This window comes from Homarus americanus, unplaced genomic scaffold (genome assembly GCF_018991925.1).
Source record: "Homarus americanus isolate GMGI-L3 unplaced genomic scaffold, GMGI_Hamer_2.0 scaffold25013, whole genome shotgun sequence".
Lineage (NCBI taxonomy): Eukaryota > Metazoa > Arthropoda > Malacostraca > Decapoda > Nephropidae > Homarus > Homarus americanus.
The window spans coordinates 4,567,679-4,582,629 of NW_024722158.1; the positions used below are offsets into that span (position 1 = coordinate 4,567,679).

A 14,951-nucleotide genomic window follows, 5' to 3' on the forward strand; every position below is an offset into this window, starting at 1 on the left:
AGTAGTAATCTGCACCTAACCCCATTTTCTCCATAAAGCCCTGTTATTTCTATTACGAGATTTTCTATAACACGATATTTTACAAAAACACAACTATCGCGTTATAGCAGAACTGACTGTAGTTACCAAAACACAATAAAAGTCACCAATAGTTCCAGTACGTACATAGTACACTTGATAAAATCACACGGGAAAAGGGAAACAACGGAGCACCTTAGCTTTCGTCTTTATTCAAGACATCTTCAGAGGCAACTTGCTCCGTTGTTTCCCTTTTCCCGTGTGATTTTATCACGATTTATCTTATCCACGTTTTCATTGTGGATCAACATGAAACATAGTATACTGTATATACATATTATCTAAAATTGAGTTAATTTCTTTATCATCAAATAAATAAAGGTTTTCTTCCAGTGACACAAGCCAGTTAATATCTTGGCCTATTTTTACCAGGGTGCACTCTGGCCCAGACCAGTTAACACCCAGCCAAGCTCATCCAGGAAGTTAGGTTTTTTGTCACAGTATTATTATTATTATCACCAGTTATCAGCTTCATCATAGCCATTTGGACGGTTGGTCTATCCAGCATTAGTACAGGAGGAAACAGGAGTCTGGGAAACCTGTGATATTTGATAAGGTCACACTGGATAACACCCTTCTCACATGTGTCCGAGCCAAGCACGACTCAAACTCTTAACATATTGGTGAGAGTTATAGGCTCGAGTCAACCTTGGTCTAGGTAATTTTACACCTTGGATAAAAACGAGTGAAGAGGCATAATGTGACCTGTTACATCGGTCCATAATAAAACCCTAGATAACTTGTACTGTATTCTTAAATTGTCATTATATTTTATTATCAAACATTTCTAATAATTCTAAGATTTGATTTACAGTAAATAAATAGTGTCTAACCGTTGTGTGTTGCTTTGCAATTTTCTGCCACTACCCAAATTTCATTCTGGCGTCCATGGTACCTTAGGGGACAAGATTACATTAAATCATAACATTACCATAAAATATCTTAAACTGACAAAATTAATGCAAAAAATCTATTGATACAATTTCTATATCATCTACATAAGCTTTCCAGGTCCTTAAACCATATTTGGAAACTACTGTATCTGAAAGTCTTATTTCTCATCACTTACCGAACAATAAAATCATATATGACAACGTAATGCTCGTCGTCCTTGTAACAAGCTCCAAATTCTGAAAGCCTGTACTTCATGTCAGAGAGCTCCTTGCGTACTCTTCCCGGGTCCAGCAGGTACCCTCCGACAGTGTAGGCGTACACGATCACATCATCCAGAGCTGTGATGTGTACGTTAGGCTGGAAACAGTACAAATAATTAATATCACATTGTAAATCTGAACCACTTTATAATGACTAGTGAAAGATAAGGTGACAACATGACACGCAAACAAACAGTCTGAATCATTGGACTTTACAGGAGAAATTTGGTTATTAGAGAAAAGATTTACTGAATTGCTTTTCAAGTGCGAAATAAGAGTAATATAAATGTTCTGAACCAAGCTGCGTAAGATAACTGACTGCAGCATATCCGGTAATCGGTGGGTTGGAGTGGAGTCGGTGTGGGAGGTAGAGGGACATGGTGAGGTTCTGAGGACACTCCGTATTAGGGTCTGTGGAATCCAGAATGTGCACCAGAGCTATGGGTCGAGTGGCCTCAATCACCTCCATGTGTGAGTTGACACCTGCATACATAACCAAGGTGAAGGTTAATGGTTTAATATTATATATGAGAAACATACTCTTTTAAATTTGGTATAGTACCTATATCTTCTTTAGTAATCTGATGCAACAGACAACTCATGTACAGCATAGCCACAAAAGTTTGAAGGTGAAAATTCAGGGTCGCAGAGCCTCAACTAATGACTGGGACAAAAATTAAAAAAAGAAATTTGAATAATAATTTATCTTTCCTAACCTGGGCTTTTACCTTTAGACTTCTCTGGTAAAAATAAGGTGTCCATTCCTTGTTCATTTATAAAATATGATTACAAAACAATCTTTTGTTTATCAAGAAAATAATGAAAATAACACAGCTTCCTGGGGCTCTGTCTTCTGGACCCTGTCCAATTAAAGAGAAATTGCCTCAACTAATATGAAATTCTCAATGCACCAGTGAAATAATACTGTACACAATGATAATTCTAATAGCATAAATACTAATTCAGTAATAAAAATTGTTAGTAGTAATAATAATAATATGAAAAAGAATGACACTCTGCCATACACACCGTGCTTATATAAATGAAGTGGCATGAAACCCTTCCACACACTCATGGTGGTAAACTGACACTCTGTGGAGGACGTGGAGGCAAATAGTCCATGGTAGTAACGTCTCTTCTGGATGCCATATTTGTACGTTCTCAGCACCTCAAATTTGGGACACTCCACACCTATTGTAGAATGAAAGTTGTACAGTATTGAGGTCCAAATCAATCCACACCACTGTGATACATCCTATGGAGCACTACACTACAGTACATAATGGACATATTTCATAACAGAAGCGCTCTAACATCAGTCTCTGTTATAGTAATGTAAATTATTTATTTATAAATAAGTTTAAAGTCAAACATCCATATTTCCTGGAGTCTCCCCATAATGTAAATTCAAAAAGTCATTTGTATAACAATTTGTATTATAATCCACATATGAAAACATAGAAAATAAGTAATGGTTCTAGTGTACAGTATATCAGTACAAATCATCGAGCTGTAGGAGATACAGTAATTAAAAATGAACTCCGCAACACGATGAAGCTTTAACTAGAGAAGTTATCTACAACTAATAATCTACCTATCTGAACAAGAAACAGCCTAAAGTGGGGTAACTTTATATTTCCTGATGTATCTAACTTATACATATAACTTTCTAAGGTTCTACTGGCATCAACTTCATTACTACTCTACCTCGACAGAGCTTATTGAGAGTCTTCTGCGTGATCTTGTTGGTCTGTGGCCGCCTGTTGTAGCTGGTGGACTTACTGGTGGTTTGGGGGTCACGGAAGTTGGTGGCATAAATCCATATCTCATAATACACCGTCTGGTACAGCTCTGGCCTGGTGGGTGAGTGAGTGAGTGAGTGAGTGAGTGGACACTAGACTGGTATGGGGAATTTACTGCATCATATAATCTGTTATTAGTCTACTGTGTGTGTGGCAGATGACCAACACTGAAATTTCATCAGAGGTTCAATTAAAAACTCTTTGTAACCCACAGAGGATGATTTACTGTATGACTAATTCAGAATATTAAGCAATGTAGAGAAACCTTTAAACTTATGTGGTACCTCTAAGTGAAACTGACCAACAGAATATTTCAAACATAATGTAAACTGCAGGTAATATATGTTACTTTATTATATTAGAAGATAATCAGTACACTAAGCAGAACTGTACACCCCACTGGCCCTGACCCACATCCTTCTGCAGGGAGAACAGAATACAGTCACAAACACTCCTTCATGGTGCCCCCAGACACACATACCGGTATACTGTAGGAGAGTTAATACCCTGTAGTACATAACCAAACATTCCTGTACTCTGGTGCTACACACTCACCTACTGTAGGAGGCGAGGTAGTAGTAGCGGTCGAGGAAGGCCTCACCGTTGTGTCTGAGTTGCTCCATCAGGGTTTGAACCTTCTCCTCCAGGAAGCTTTCTGTTACATCCCACACATTAGCCTCAAAGCTGTGCACAAACACTGTCTTGGTCTCCAATTCATCAACAAGGACCTGGGCATAAAACAAACTTTGGTTCCTACAAAATAAAGAAAAATACTTTATTTGCTTCCTCTCAACAGCCAACTTACACACATTACTGTACAGTATACTAAGAAACCAACACTGTTTTTATCTCACTTCCATCAACTATAAATCAGACAATAGGAAAACTCAGCATAGTAGTGCATAAACTTAATTCGAACTACAAATACATAATCTTTCATTGTAAATTTCTTAAAATTTGTCATAACTCTTAAAGAACAACTGGTAAAAACTATTGATCTAAGATACACATACTGTACACTTACTGATATTTGTAACATACTTTCATGCCAAGAAATATAATGTAACAACAAATTCTTTCAAAATCTATTGGGAAAATAAGAGTTCCTGCTAATATTACTAAACATGTTGTCTAACAGCCAGGACATCACCAGAGAAAAGATAACTGCTAACCATACTACTACATAAATCCTATCCAGTATTTTACAATTTCAAACTCCATTTATTACAGATAATCCGAATGCGAGTTGTGAGTTTTTGGAACACCCTGTAACCTGCCAGAGAATGTTGTCAAGGCACCAAGTGTGAACTCATTCAAGACTAGACTTGACCAACACTGGTACAGATATAGAAACATTCTGGAGCCAGTAACTGCCTTGTAATTGCCAGCAGTGTGCATCTATTAACAGAGACGTGACCAACCAAGTGACTCACAGGCTAGTCAGTGACATCGAGGATAAAGTAATGTTAAGCAGTGTAGTCAATAACAGGAGTGGGACCATAAATATTGGGACACACAAACCTACCTCATTACTGATGGGGGTGGGGATCTCCATGTTCTCATAGTAGGTGGGCTGGACATAGAGGGACACCGTGTAGTCATTGGTCTCCGCCAAGACTCCGGGATGCTTCCCATATTTGATCTGCGTCACGAAGGGCACGGTCAGGTTGAGCACCATCCCTATGAGAGGAGCAGTGTTCAGAGAGGCTTGGGTGATGGTACTATACTGCAGTATATTGTCACCTCAAAACATATAAATTTACTACACATATCACAACACATCTTAGGTTTCAGCATGACTTATCTAACCTTCCTGATAGAAAAGTTTCACTTCATTAAAAGTATTCAATAAATCTTACTAATCCATACCATGGACATCAAGCCTAATGCACAAAGATCAAGTGCTGTTGATGGAACACTGGTAGTGCACTTTCCTCTCCCCAATTATCCTGGGTTCGATCCCTGGCCCAGATGAATGTGAGAAGGGTGTTATCCAGCGCGACCCTACCAAACATCACAGGTTTTCTCCAGGTACTCCAATTTTCTCCTGCACTAACACTGGACAACGAAAGTTGTAACAAATTAACAAAGAAACGATTAATTGTCTGAATGGCTAGTAAGCTAATAAGAGGGAGTAATTATAAATCAAAATTAAAAATTAGATTCAATTAAAAATATTATTAATATATTCTACCTGCAGTTTCCAACCAAGACAGTATTACATATACAGTACTACGTATAACTGGTTTAACTCTGCCTTATACAGTAATCAGCATTTCCTCAATTTCCACTCAAAGATCTACTCATATACAGTATACTGTGCTGTATGTTCCAGTGCAGTAGTGTCTAACTCTATACTCCACCTACACTTCTCTCACAAGGTACGGGAGAATCCTCTTCACTCCACACACCAAGAAAACTCGTGCATCAGACATTGTTGTGTAAATCAGATATCTAAGTCACGAGTACTGAAATTCTATCAAAATGCAGGAACCTTGTGCAGGAGAGAGAGAGAGAGGAAAGAAAATGAAAGAAAGATGTAAATTATATACACAAGTAAGGCCAATTTATTTATCTGCTACCCACAGATCTGCCTCCCTGACCTCTCTCCTCCTACCCCTAACCTAACCTGATTACCTTGGTCGTTGAGGCCGTAGAAGTAGTCTTGGATGCGCATGTATCCCTCCAGCTCAGCGAGGACCCGGTTGTCGGAGATCATGATGGTGCTCACCCACAGTGTCTCCGGATACATTCTCACGTCATAGTCCATGTTCCAGTCAATTAGCGTGTACCTGCAGGAGTTATAACCTTATTCACTAAACACTATATACACACTCCAAAAAACATCTGTACTATTTTGTGTGAGACAATATGACACAACGTACGACGGATTTTGACAACCCTACCGAGATAACAGGAGTCACAGTGTTTATTTTGAAATTCATTTGACCCCCCTGCCTCTTAAAGATACTTTTTGGGGTGTGTTTACCTGTACTGTACTCATCAGGGTGTGTGTACCTGTGCTGTACTCATCAGGGTGTGTGTACCTGTGCTGTACTCATCAGGGTGTGTGTACCTGTACTGTACTCATCAGGGTGTGTGTACCTGTGCTGTACTCATCAGGGTGTGTGTACCTGTACTGTACTCATCAGGGTGTGTGTACCTGTACTGTACTCATCAGGGTGTGTGTACGTGTGCTGTACTCATCAGGGTGGGTGTACCTGTGCTGTACTCATCAGGGTGTGTGTACCTGTGCTGTACTCATCAGGGTGTGTGTACCTGTGCTGTACTCATCAGGGTGTGTGTACCTGTGCTGCACTCATCATCGTGTTGATCGCTGTTTCACTGCCATTTTCTACACTTATGTTTGGTAAGTGGATAAGTGATTCACTGTATGGGAATGAGATCAATGAGCTGGCCAGTAACAGGTTCCATGGAGGAGAAGTAACAGGTTCCAGAGACCAGTAACAGGTTCGAGGGAGGAGAAGTAACAGGTTTGAGGAAGGATAAGTAACAGGTTCCAAGGACCAGTAACAGGTGTCCTAGCATGAAGTAACATATTCTAGGGAGGAAAAGTAACAGGTTCCAGGGAGGAGCAGTAACATATAAGAACACTGACCTGGGGCATCTAGGGGAACAATCCCATGGGTCACTGGGTGTGGGCGCTCGTCTGTACACAAGAAATAAATAAATTCCCATCGGGTAATACATAAATGGTGTCAAATATTACAAATCAACAAACCTGAAAATAAATAGATTTTTTAAAGTTTATTTCAAGTTATTCCGGTATTGTGTTATGTGAAAAAAAAATACTTCCTGAAAAAAATATTAATAATTTCTATAAAAAAAATAGTTCATATATTGTTACATGAAAGAAAATTAATCAATAAGTTACAAAATTTAATTAATTTTAAATTCTTCTTCTGATTAAGTGACAACAAATTAGATGTCAATCTATTTTCAATTAAACTTTTTGTCAGGTGTAAAAGAAAAATAAAAAATAAAAAAAGGATCGACAAATCCCAACACTGAGGGCACATGTGTAGGAGGAGGCGAGCAGCTGGTATGATCATCATCTCTCGCTCTCTCTGTCTCACTTTCTCTCTTTGATTCATTCATTCTCTCTCTCTCTCTCTCTCACTATGTCCCTCACTCTCTTTTTGACTCACTTTCTCTATGTCTCTCTCTTTTTCTCTCTATCTCATCCTCACTATAAATACTATATACAAATAAAAATTAAATAAATAGCTACATGGGATCAAGATGTTTACTTCTGACAGAGCGTGAAATTTAACTTGATAGGTTGATGGATAATCATTCAGTAAAAGTGACATATGAATTCACATTGATTGAGCATGTACAAAGACACTGTAGGTACACAAACACTGCCACACGACCAACACAGTCCTCCCTGTCACCGAGGGTTCAGTCACTTGTACTTTGTTTAAATTATTTCCTCGGTCTATAAAAAAATATCACCAGAGCTCAGACATAAAACTTTACGTGTTGTATTTTATTGTAATAAAGCGATTTTCAAATAAATTCTTCCTTCACCAGCCTGTACAGTATAATGAAGTAGCTAGCATTATGATACTGAAACATTATTGCCCTGGTGGTTAGATTAAGTTATTGATGACAGAATAGGTAAGGTGAGGCGACTGAGTGGATACAATGCTCATCTCCTGTCCTAAGATACGTTGATTCGATCCTAGGGAGCTTTTGGTCGACCGAACTGTAAATATTTACCTAACTTTATAGTTGGAGAGTGAAAATGGTTGAGCCTGAACAGTATAACAGCCAAGGTGCCTCCTTGTACAGTGGTGTATTAAAAGTGTCACTAACAGGCCATAGGGCTTATCGGATCCATTACTGTACCAGGTTAGGGTAAATAGTTTATATTAGCAGATGCTAGCTGATAGTTAAGTCTTTTTTGTTTTTATATGGTAACGTCACGTTGCCTTTGACAAACAGTACAGGTGCATCACTAACTGATATCTGTACTGTACACTGTGGTAGTGAGTTATCTTTTGTTATACAACGATACAGCTACCCACCTGTGTGGTTATTAGTGAATTCAGAGAGAAAAACTGACAATGCTACCCAGTGCCAGTGGTACGGAGACCTGCCCCAGGTTAGACCCGAGGCACACCGCCTCACATAAAACACAGTTGACAGCAAACATACATCTAATGAGTCAGACACATAACTACAACAGGAACTGATGAGTTAAAACACACAGGTCTGGCATCAGACATGTGCCATTGTCATCTGACATAATTTATCATGCCACTGGTGATGTTGTCATAAAGTATTATTTTACCGCACCTCAACACATAAGTTCAATATAATAGATCAATGAAATGTGTTTATGTTATTGCAACTCTATATGATGATAATTATAATGCCAACACTTATTCATAATGGCCATAACAACTTTATATTGTGTGTTGTGTACTGTGCTGTATTGGTAAATGTCTCGTGTTCACTGTCACACGCCAGATGAGAGATACGTGGCTTGAGCCTTGAGTTACAACACAATCACATTCATCTTGTGTTAATATGCCACCCATGATCCGTCCTCCACAAGTTTACATAAGGAGAAAAAGTATATACCTTCTAATCCTATACAACGTCTCACCGATTTGCCTCATCGTCAATTACGATAAATGATGTTAAATCCATCAGTGGGTGTAATGAGTGGTGAGTGTGTCTGGTGCAGAGATCAAAAGGGGTGAGTGTCTGAGTGTCAGTCACGGACAGAGGCGGGTCACACAGCCTAGCCTAGCCATTATCAAAAAACCCCTCACCCCCCCACACTGTTTTACTGACTAAGTGATACTCAAACTTGGCCTGTGTTTTCAATTAAGTGTGTACACTGAGGCTGGTGTATTTCTATCACCATTAAAGGTGTTTAGTGCTGTGTTATAGAGGACTGAGAGCAGGGCAGTGAGATGCCAGTCAGATCCACCCCTGCCCAGCTCCGCTCGTGTCTTTTATTTATTTACCTTCCACCCGGAGACCAACCAGGGGCTGGATTTACGATCACACGATATCTCTTAATTTGAATTTTTTATGAAAAATGTATGCACATAATATACGCTCTTAAAAACCCACAACATGAAGCTGCAATAATATATTATACACGTAGTAAATCCTATGAGAAAATGTACGACCTATTCACAGATCCATCGTAAACCACTGGGTAATGATCATGAGGCTTTGTTAAAAAATATTGTTCAGGAGTCGGTACAGTGATGGCAGAGGATCACCTCATTATGGGGAAGACGACCATCAGCTGAATGCGTGGAAGTCGGCTGAGAAATAACAGTAGTAAATGATGGAAGTAACTAACAGCAATAGAAATTAATGGGGATAAGTGGCACTCCTGAGTAACAATGACGTGTCACTAAGATGGGTGAGTAAGAGGGCAGGGTAACTCACGTGGGAGGGACCATGGTGGTGGGAGGTTCCGGAGAGTAGCCAGGTCTGTCGAACACAAAGAGGACAGGAGGCTCCTTCGTCTGCACCTCATACTTGGCCTCCACGTTGTCCTCAAGGTCATAGTAGTAATCCTCTTCGTAGTTGTACTCGGTCACGACCCGCTCCTCGCTGGTGTCCCTGGTTGGGGGCAGGTTGGGGCCGATGGGTGAGTATGGTCCTGGCAGACGTAAGGGGCCGTAAGGGTAGGGATTGTTCCTCACCACGGGTCTCTGGGGTTGAGCAGGGGGTACAGGGGGAATCGGGGGTATAGGTCTCACTGGAGGGACCTTCCGTGGTCTACCAGGGGCAGGTTTCCTCATTTGTGGTTTTCTACGGGGCTCTGGGGGCCTGGCGGGCACTCTGACAGGCACGGCGCTTACCAGGCTCAGGGAAGACAAAGTTGGGTTGGGAGTCATTGTTTGGTACTGAGTGCCGAAGTCATAGTACTCGAAGTCACTGTCAACGAAGTTCTCGGAGGGTGCTTCTAGACCTGCAAGCTTAGGGGCATCGATGAGGCCTGACACGTCGTCTTCTTCAATAAGAGCCTCAAGGCGGGGATGTGATTGTGTGGGCGATGTGGGTGTTGGTGGAAGTGTGGGTGGTGTGGGTGTTGGTGGGAGAGTGGGTGGTGAGAGTGTTGGTGGGAGTGTGGGCATGGGTGTAGGTGTAGATGTTGTAACAGCTGAGGAGAGAGTCACCAGATCACCACCCCTGACTGCCCCCCTGTCGACTTGTGGAAAGTCTTCTGGTCCTGGGCTGTAAGTCACAACACTTATTCTGAGAGTTCCTTCAGCTGCACGAGGATCCTCTCCTGTGTCTATTTGTATCCTTACGAAAGCTGGGGAATCCTCGCCAGGCCCCATCAAGGTTCCTCCTCTGCCATCCTCTCCACTATCAGCACTGCTTTTGACACTTCCCTGTACCTTCTGCACTACAATTTCTTCTCTCTCACGCCCTCCCGCCTCCTCCTCAGGTTTCCTTACCTGTAGCTCAGTGTGCTCAACAGGCTGAGAGCCATATGGCTGTATATCGCTTCCTTCATTAAAATCTCTCGTGTCAGACAGAGGACTCGCTCTGGGTAACAACTCTATTGAATCGTCTGTTATGTCTCCGTCCACTATATTTTTCCTATTATAACTGGTGAAGGTGCCTGGCGCCGCTGATGCGTAATTTGGAGACTCATTTATTTTTGGCGGTTGTTTAATATTAATATAGTGTGATACTACAGTAGGTGTAGGATTAAGGAAGTTATCTACAGAAGCAGGTGTAGTGACGCCAAGTTGAGAGGCTGCCATAGATGGTAGCTCGCTGTCGTCACTGCTCGGGGTGGTGGAGTTGACCTTTGGAGGCTGCACCTGTGGTGACGACCACGTGTAATTAGAGGTGTCTGGAGTGAAGCCCAGACTGGTGAAGTTGAGGGCCTGGTGGGTGAGGTTGGCCTCCTGCTCCTTGATGGCGTTCTCGAGAGACAGCAGCCCCGCCAGCCGCAACACAAACATTGCCATAGCTCCGACGGGCTCTACCATGCTGTATTCTGTAAACAAAAACACATTTTCATAATCTCATACACACTATACCTCATAACACGTGGCCGCTGCCTGTCACCGACCCCAGTACAGTATATGTAACTACTGTACTTAATCTTATTCACTTTACAAAAATGAAAGAAACAAACACAAAACAAATAAATATAACTCAACATTGAACAAGAGAGACAACAAACCCCACCAGAACCCAGTAGCCTCTTGGACGTCAGTGGTAACAAGTTTTGACAACATTCTCACAGATTATGTTTTGTCCAAACACCAGAAGCCATTAAGTACAGGTACAAACACAAGCACAGCCAGGACATGAAATCACGGTACAGAATGTTTCACAAAGGCCTTTAAGTGTGTCTGGTGCTAAATCAATGTACAGTTTCTAGTTACGGAAATCTTACTGCAAATTTCCATGTTATTTTTTGGTCGTTGTGTTAGTCTATATTAAGTCAAGCAGTCAGGAACATTCTCATACGTTCTGTTACGATCTTGTGAGACTGGGGGTCCGAACGTTCACTTACTCTGTCTCTTGCTTTTCTTAGTGAGACGTGACGAGCATCTTAACTCGTGGTGTCCGCCTCACCCTACTTCACTAAGAGCTTCCCCAGAGACCCTAACACCGCCCTCACGCCCACTCACGCCCACCACCACCCATGAATACTAACACACACACACACACACATGAACACATGTATACATTTACCAATACTGATAAACACGCATTAACACCCAGTAATAATCTCTCTCTCTCTCTCTCTCTCTCTCACAACACTCATTATTCCTTGTAGGGCCAGAATAACATTTCCTCAATATAACCCAGGAACATTAAAAACTACAACATACACACTCTGCTTACTTATTCACCCCTACAACTGTTGTGTTTTAGGGGTGAAAAGGTTAAAAGTCAAGGTCATAATTAAAAAAAAAAATCATAGTTCGGGTTATGTTGACAGGTGACTCGAGTGCAGTGTTGTGTTTGTTTATCATCAGGGAAGAGAAACTGTGAGTTGGATTGGTGAAGTAATAAACAAATGATGGTTTTATTAAATCGTTCTCAGTCGAATTGAGAGTATATTATTTACCATTGTTTGTATACCTGCAGACTATGTACACTGTTTGTATACCTGCAGACTATGTACACTGTTTGTATACCTGCAGACTATGTACACTGTTTGTATACCTGCAGACTATGTACACTGTTTGTATACCTGCAGACTATGTACACTGTTTGTATACCTGCAGACTATGTACACTGTTTGTATACCTGCAGGCTATGTACACTGTTTGTATACCTGCAGACTATGTACACTGTTTGTATACCTGCAGGCTATGTACACTGTTATACCTGCAGACTATGTACACTGTTTGTACACCTGCACTGTCTGCCTATGTACATTGTTTATTTGTATACTTCTAGTCTGTGTACATACCAAGTCAATGATAATCTTGTAAGAGGATTTAAGTGAGTACCAATTGTTTCATTACTGCCAGCCTTAACAACAAAACAGGTGTCCCTTTGTTTATCTGACCAGCATAGAAGTACCATGAGGGCCAGCCAAGGAGGTTGATATCTGGCAGTAACATAGAGGTGTTGAGGCCTAGCTCGTGTGTCTGAAGGTCACTGAAGGTCAATGACTTAATTAAGATACATGAACTAAAAAAAAAATGACTCGAAATGAACCCAAACAACAATAATGATGAACACACACACACACACACACACACACACACACACACACGCACACGCACACACACACACACACACACACACTCTCTCTCTCTCTCTCTCTCCTGGCTCTCCCATAAAGGTAAGAGTTCAAAGGTAAAATTATGATGTTTTTGTTATGTGTTTAAATTACCATGACGATGACTTTTCCATAGACACATTCAACAGTACTATACACACACACGCACAGGTTTGAAACAGAGTATCGTGCCAACACCGTATACTGTGCCATGAGAACTACGCACCAATCACCGTCTTACTCCCACAGTCATGAGAGCTCTGATGAGATCACCAACTTTTAAGTGATGATGATAGGTGAGCCTCTACCCAGCCTCGCCTTGCTGTTTTTGTTTTTTGTTTTTAGGTTGGTGTATGTGTACTGGCTAGTTTTAATTATCCATAACTGCTTGGTTAGATTTGGTTAGGTTAGGGTCATCCACCAGGGCTCCAGTGATAGTACAGGAGGAAACTGCAGTACTGTACCTGGAGAAAACTTGCTGGATGACACCCTTCTCACATCACACCCACATTGGTATTGAACCTAAGGTAAGAAAAAGTAAGATGGTAATTGTGATAACATTGTACTACCCATGTGTGTGTGTGTGTGTGTGGTTACTTTCGTATATTTTTTACGAACCAGGTAGGACCTACATATACTACCACAACCACGACGTAGATACTGTAGTTGATAAAGCCTACATATATGTGTAGTTTAAATGGTCTACATAAACCACGATACATGTAGCTGCTGTAGCCTACGAGACACATGAGGGTGTTGGGCCAGGCTACTCAAAGAGATAGTGATCGTTTACAATACTGCTCCCCTCATCACCCTCTCTCTCCCCTCATCACCCTCTCTCTCCCCTCATCACCCCCTCTCTCCCCTCATCACCCTCTCTCTCCCCTCATCACCCCCTCTCTCCCCTCATCACCCTCTCTCTCCCCTCATCACCCCCTCTCTCTCCCCTCATCACCCCTCTCCCCTCATCACCCCTCTCCCCATCACCCCTCTCTCCCCTCATCACCCTCTCTCCCTCATCACCCCCTCTCTCCCCTCATCACCCCTCTCCTCTCACCCACTCTCATCACCCGCTCTCTCCCCTCATCACCCCCCTCATCACCCCTCTCCCCTCATCACCCGCTCTCTCCCTCATCACCCCCTCTCTCCCCTCATCACCTCCTCTCCCCGACACACTTCAGCAATATTTCCTCCCCACGTAATGGCATCAGATAAATGTTTGATGGCCGCCAACCCCAGCAGCTGCCGCCCCTTCTGCCTGACACTGATGATAGCATAAAGATACTTCCCCACACACCAGCCTCTCTCTCTGGACCCGCTCGTGTGTGTGTGATAACAGGGATGAGTGTGTACCAGTGTGTGTGTGTGTGATAACAGGGATGAGTGTGTACCAGTGTGTGTGTGTGTGATAACAGGGATGAGTGTGTACCAGTGTGTGTGTGTGTGTGTGATAACAGGGATGAGTGTGTACCAGTGTGTGTGTGTGTGTCCGTAAGTTTGATCCACACTCATGAAATGTCTTGGTTCTGTAGTCCCTCGAGATGGATTATGGTGAAGCTCTGACGATGTAAAGAGCGGAGTGAAGGACGTGACACTACTCAGGAGACTCGCAACTGACGGCGATAAAGGTGGAAGAGCTGCGAGATGAACGGGAAGAAAAATACACACTTGTTTTTTTTTTAACATGGTGGTGGTTAGGTTAGGGCCATGTTGTTGCTGTGCACATGACAATAACTGGAGTCTAGGCGCACACACACACACACACACGCACACGCACACACACACACACGCACACACACACACACACACACACATACATACACACACACACACACACACCTTCACCCGGTAAAAGTCATAATTATAGTAAAGAAAAGATTAGATTAAGGTAATTTAAGTTAGGTTAGGTTACGGTACGTTAGGTTAATGTACAGTTAGATCAGATTAGGTTAAGCTCATTTAACATCAACAAACATTTTTACCTGAATTACTCTCGCAGCTATGGACGATTTCCCACACTTACTGATCTGACGAAGACCTTCCCAGCCCTTAATAGATCCTCCTCCCCTTCAGGCCAAGTCACACCCTTAGGCTCAAAAGTCTTCTCCAATTAAACGACGGCGATGACCTCAGCAAATACACTCACAAGGAACC

At 41.9% G+C, this 14,951-nt stretch overlaps 1 protein-coding gene across 3 annotated transcripts in view; it reads right to left on the minus strand.

Annotated features, from left to right (window-relative positions):
• Positions 1 to 14,951, minus strand: part of LOC121862125 — a 24,038-nt gene continuing 9,087 nt past the window's right edge. For all 3 annotated transcript variants that reach the window (XM_042360128.1, XM_042360130.1, XM_042360129.1), the window contains exons 2-11: positions 9,476 to 11,048; positions 6,654 to 6,704; positions 5,672 to 5,826; positions 4,560 to 4,714; positions 3,590 to 3,762; positions 2,940 to 3,088; positions 2,262 to 2,423; positions 1,552 to 1,715; positions 1,148 to 1,329; positions 1 to 973 (exon numbers count right to left, since the gene is read on the minus strand). In XM_042360128.1, the coding sequence (XP_042216062.1) occupies positions 907 to 973; positions 1,148 to 1,329; positions 1,552 to 1,715; positions 2,262 to 2,423; positions 2,940 to 3,088; positions 3,590 to 3,762; positions 4,560 to 4,714; positions 5,672 to 5,826; positions 6,654 to 6,704; positions 9,476 to 11,040 (2,823 nt within the window). In that variant the 5' untranslated portion in view covers positions 11,041 to 11,048 and the 3' untranslated portion in view covers positions 1 to 906. The remainder of the gene's footprint in view (positions 974 to 1,147; positions 1,330 to 1,551; positions 1,716 to 2,261; positions 2,424 to 2,939; positions 3,089 to 3,589; positions 3,763 to 4,559; positions 4,715 to 5,671; positions 5,827 to 6,653; positions 6,705 to 9,475; positions 11,049 to 14,951) is intronic.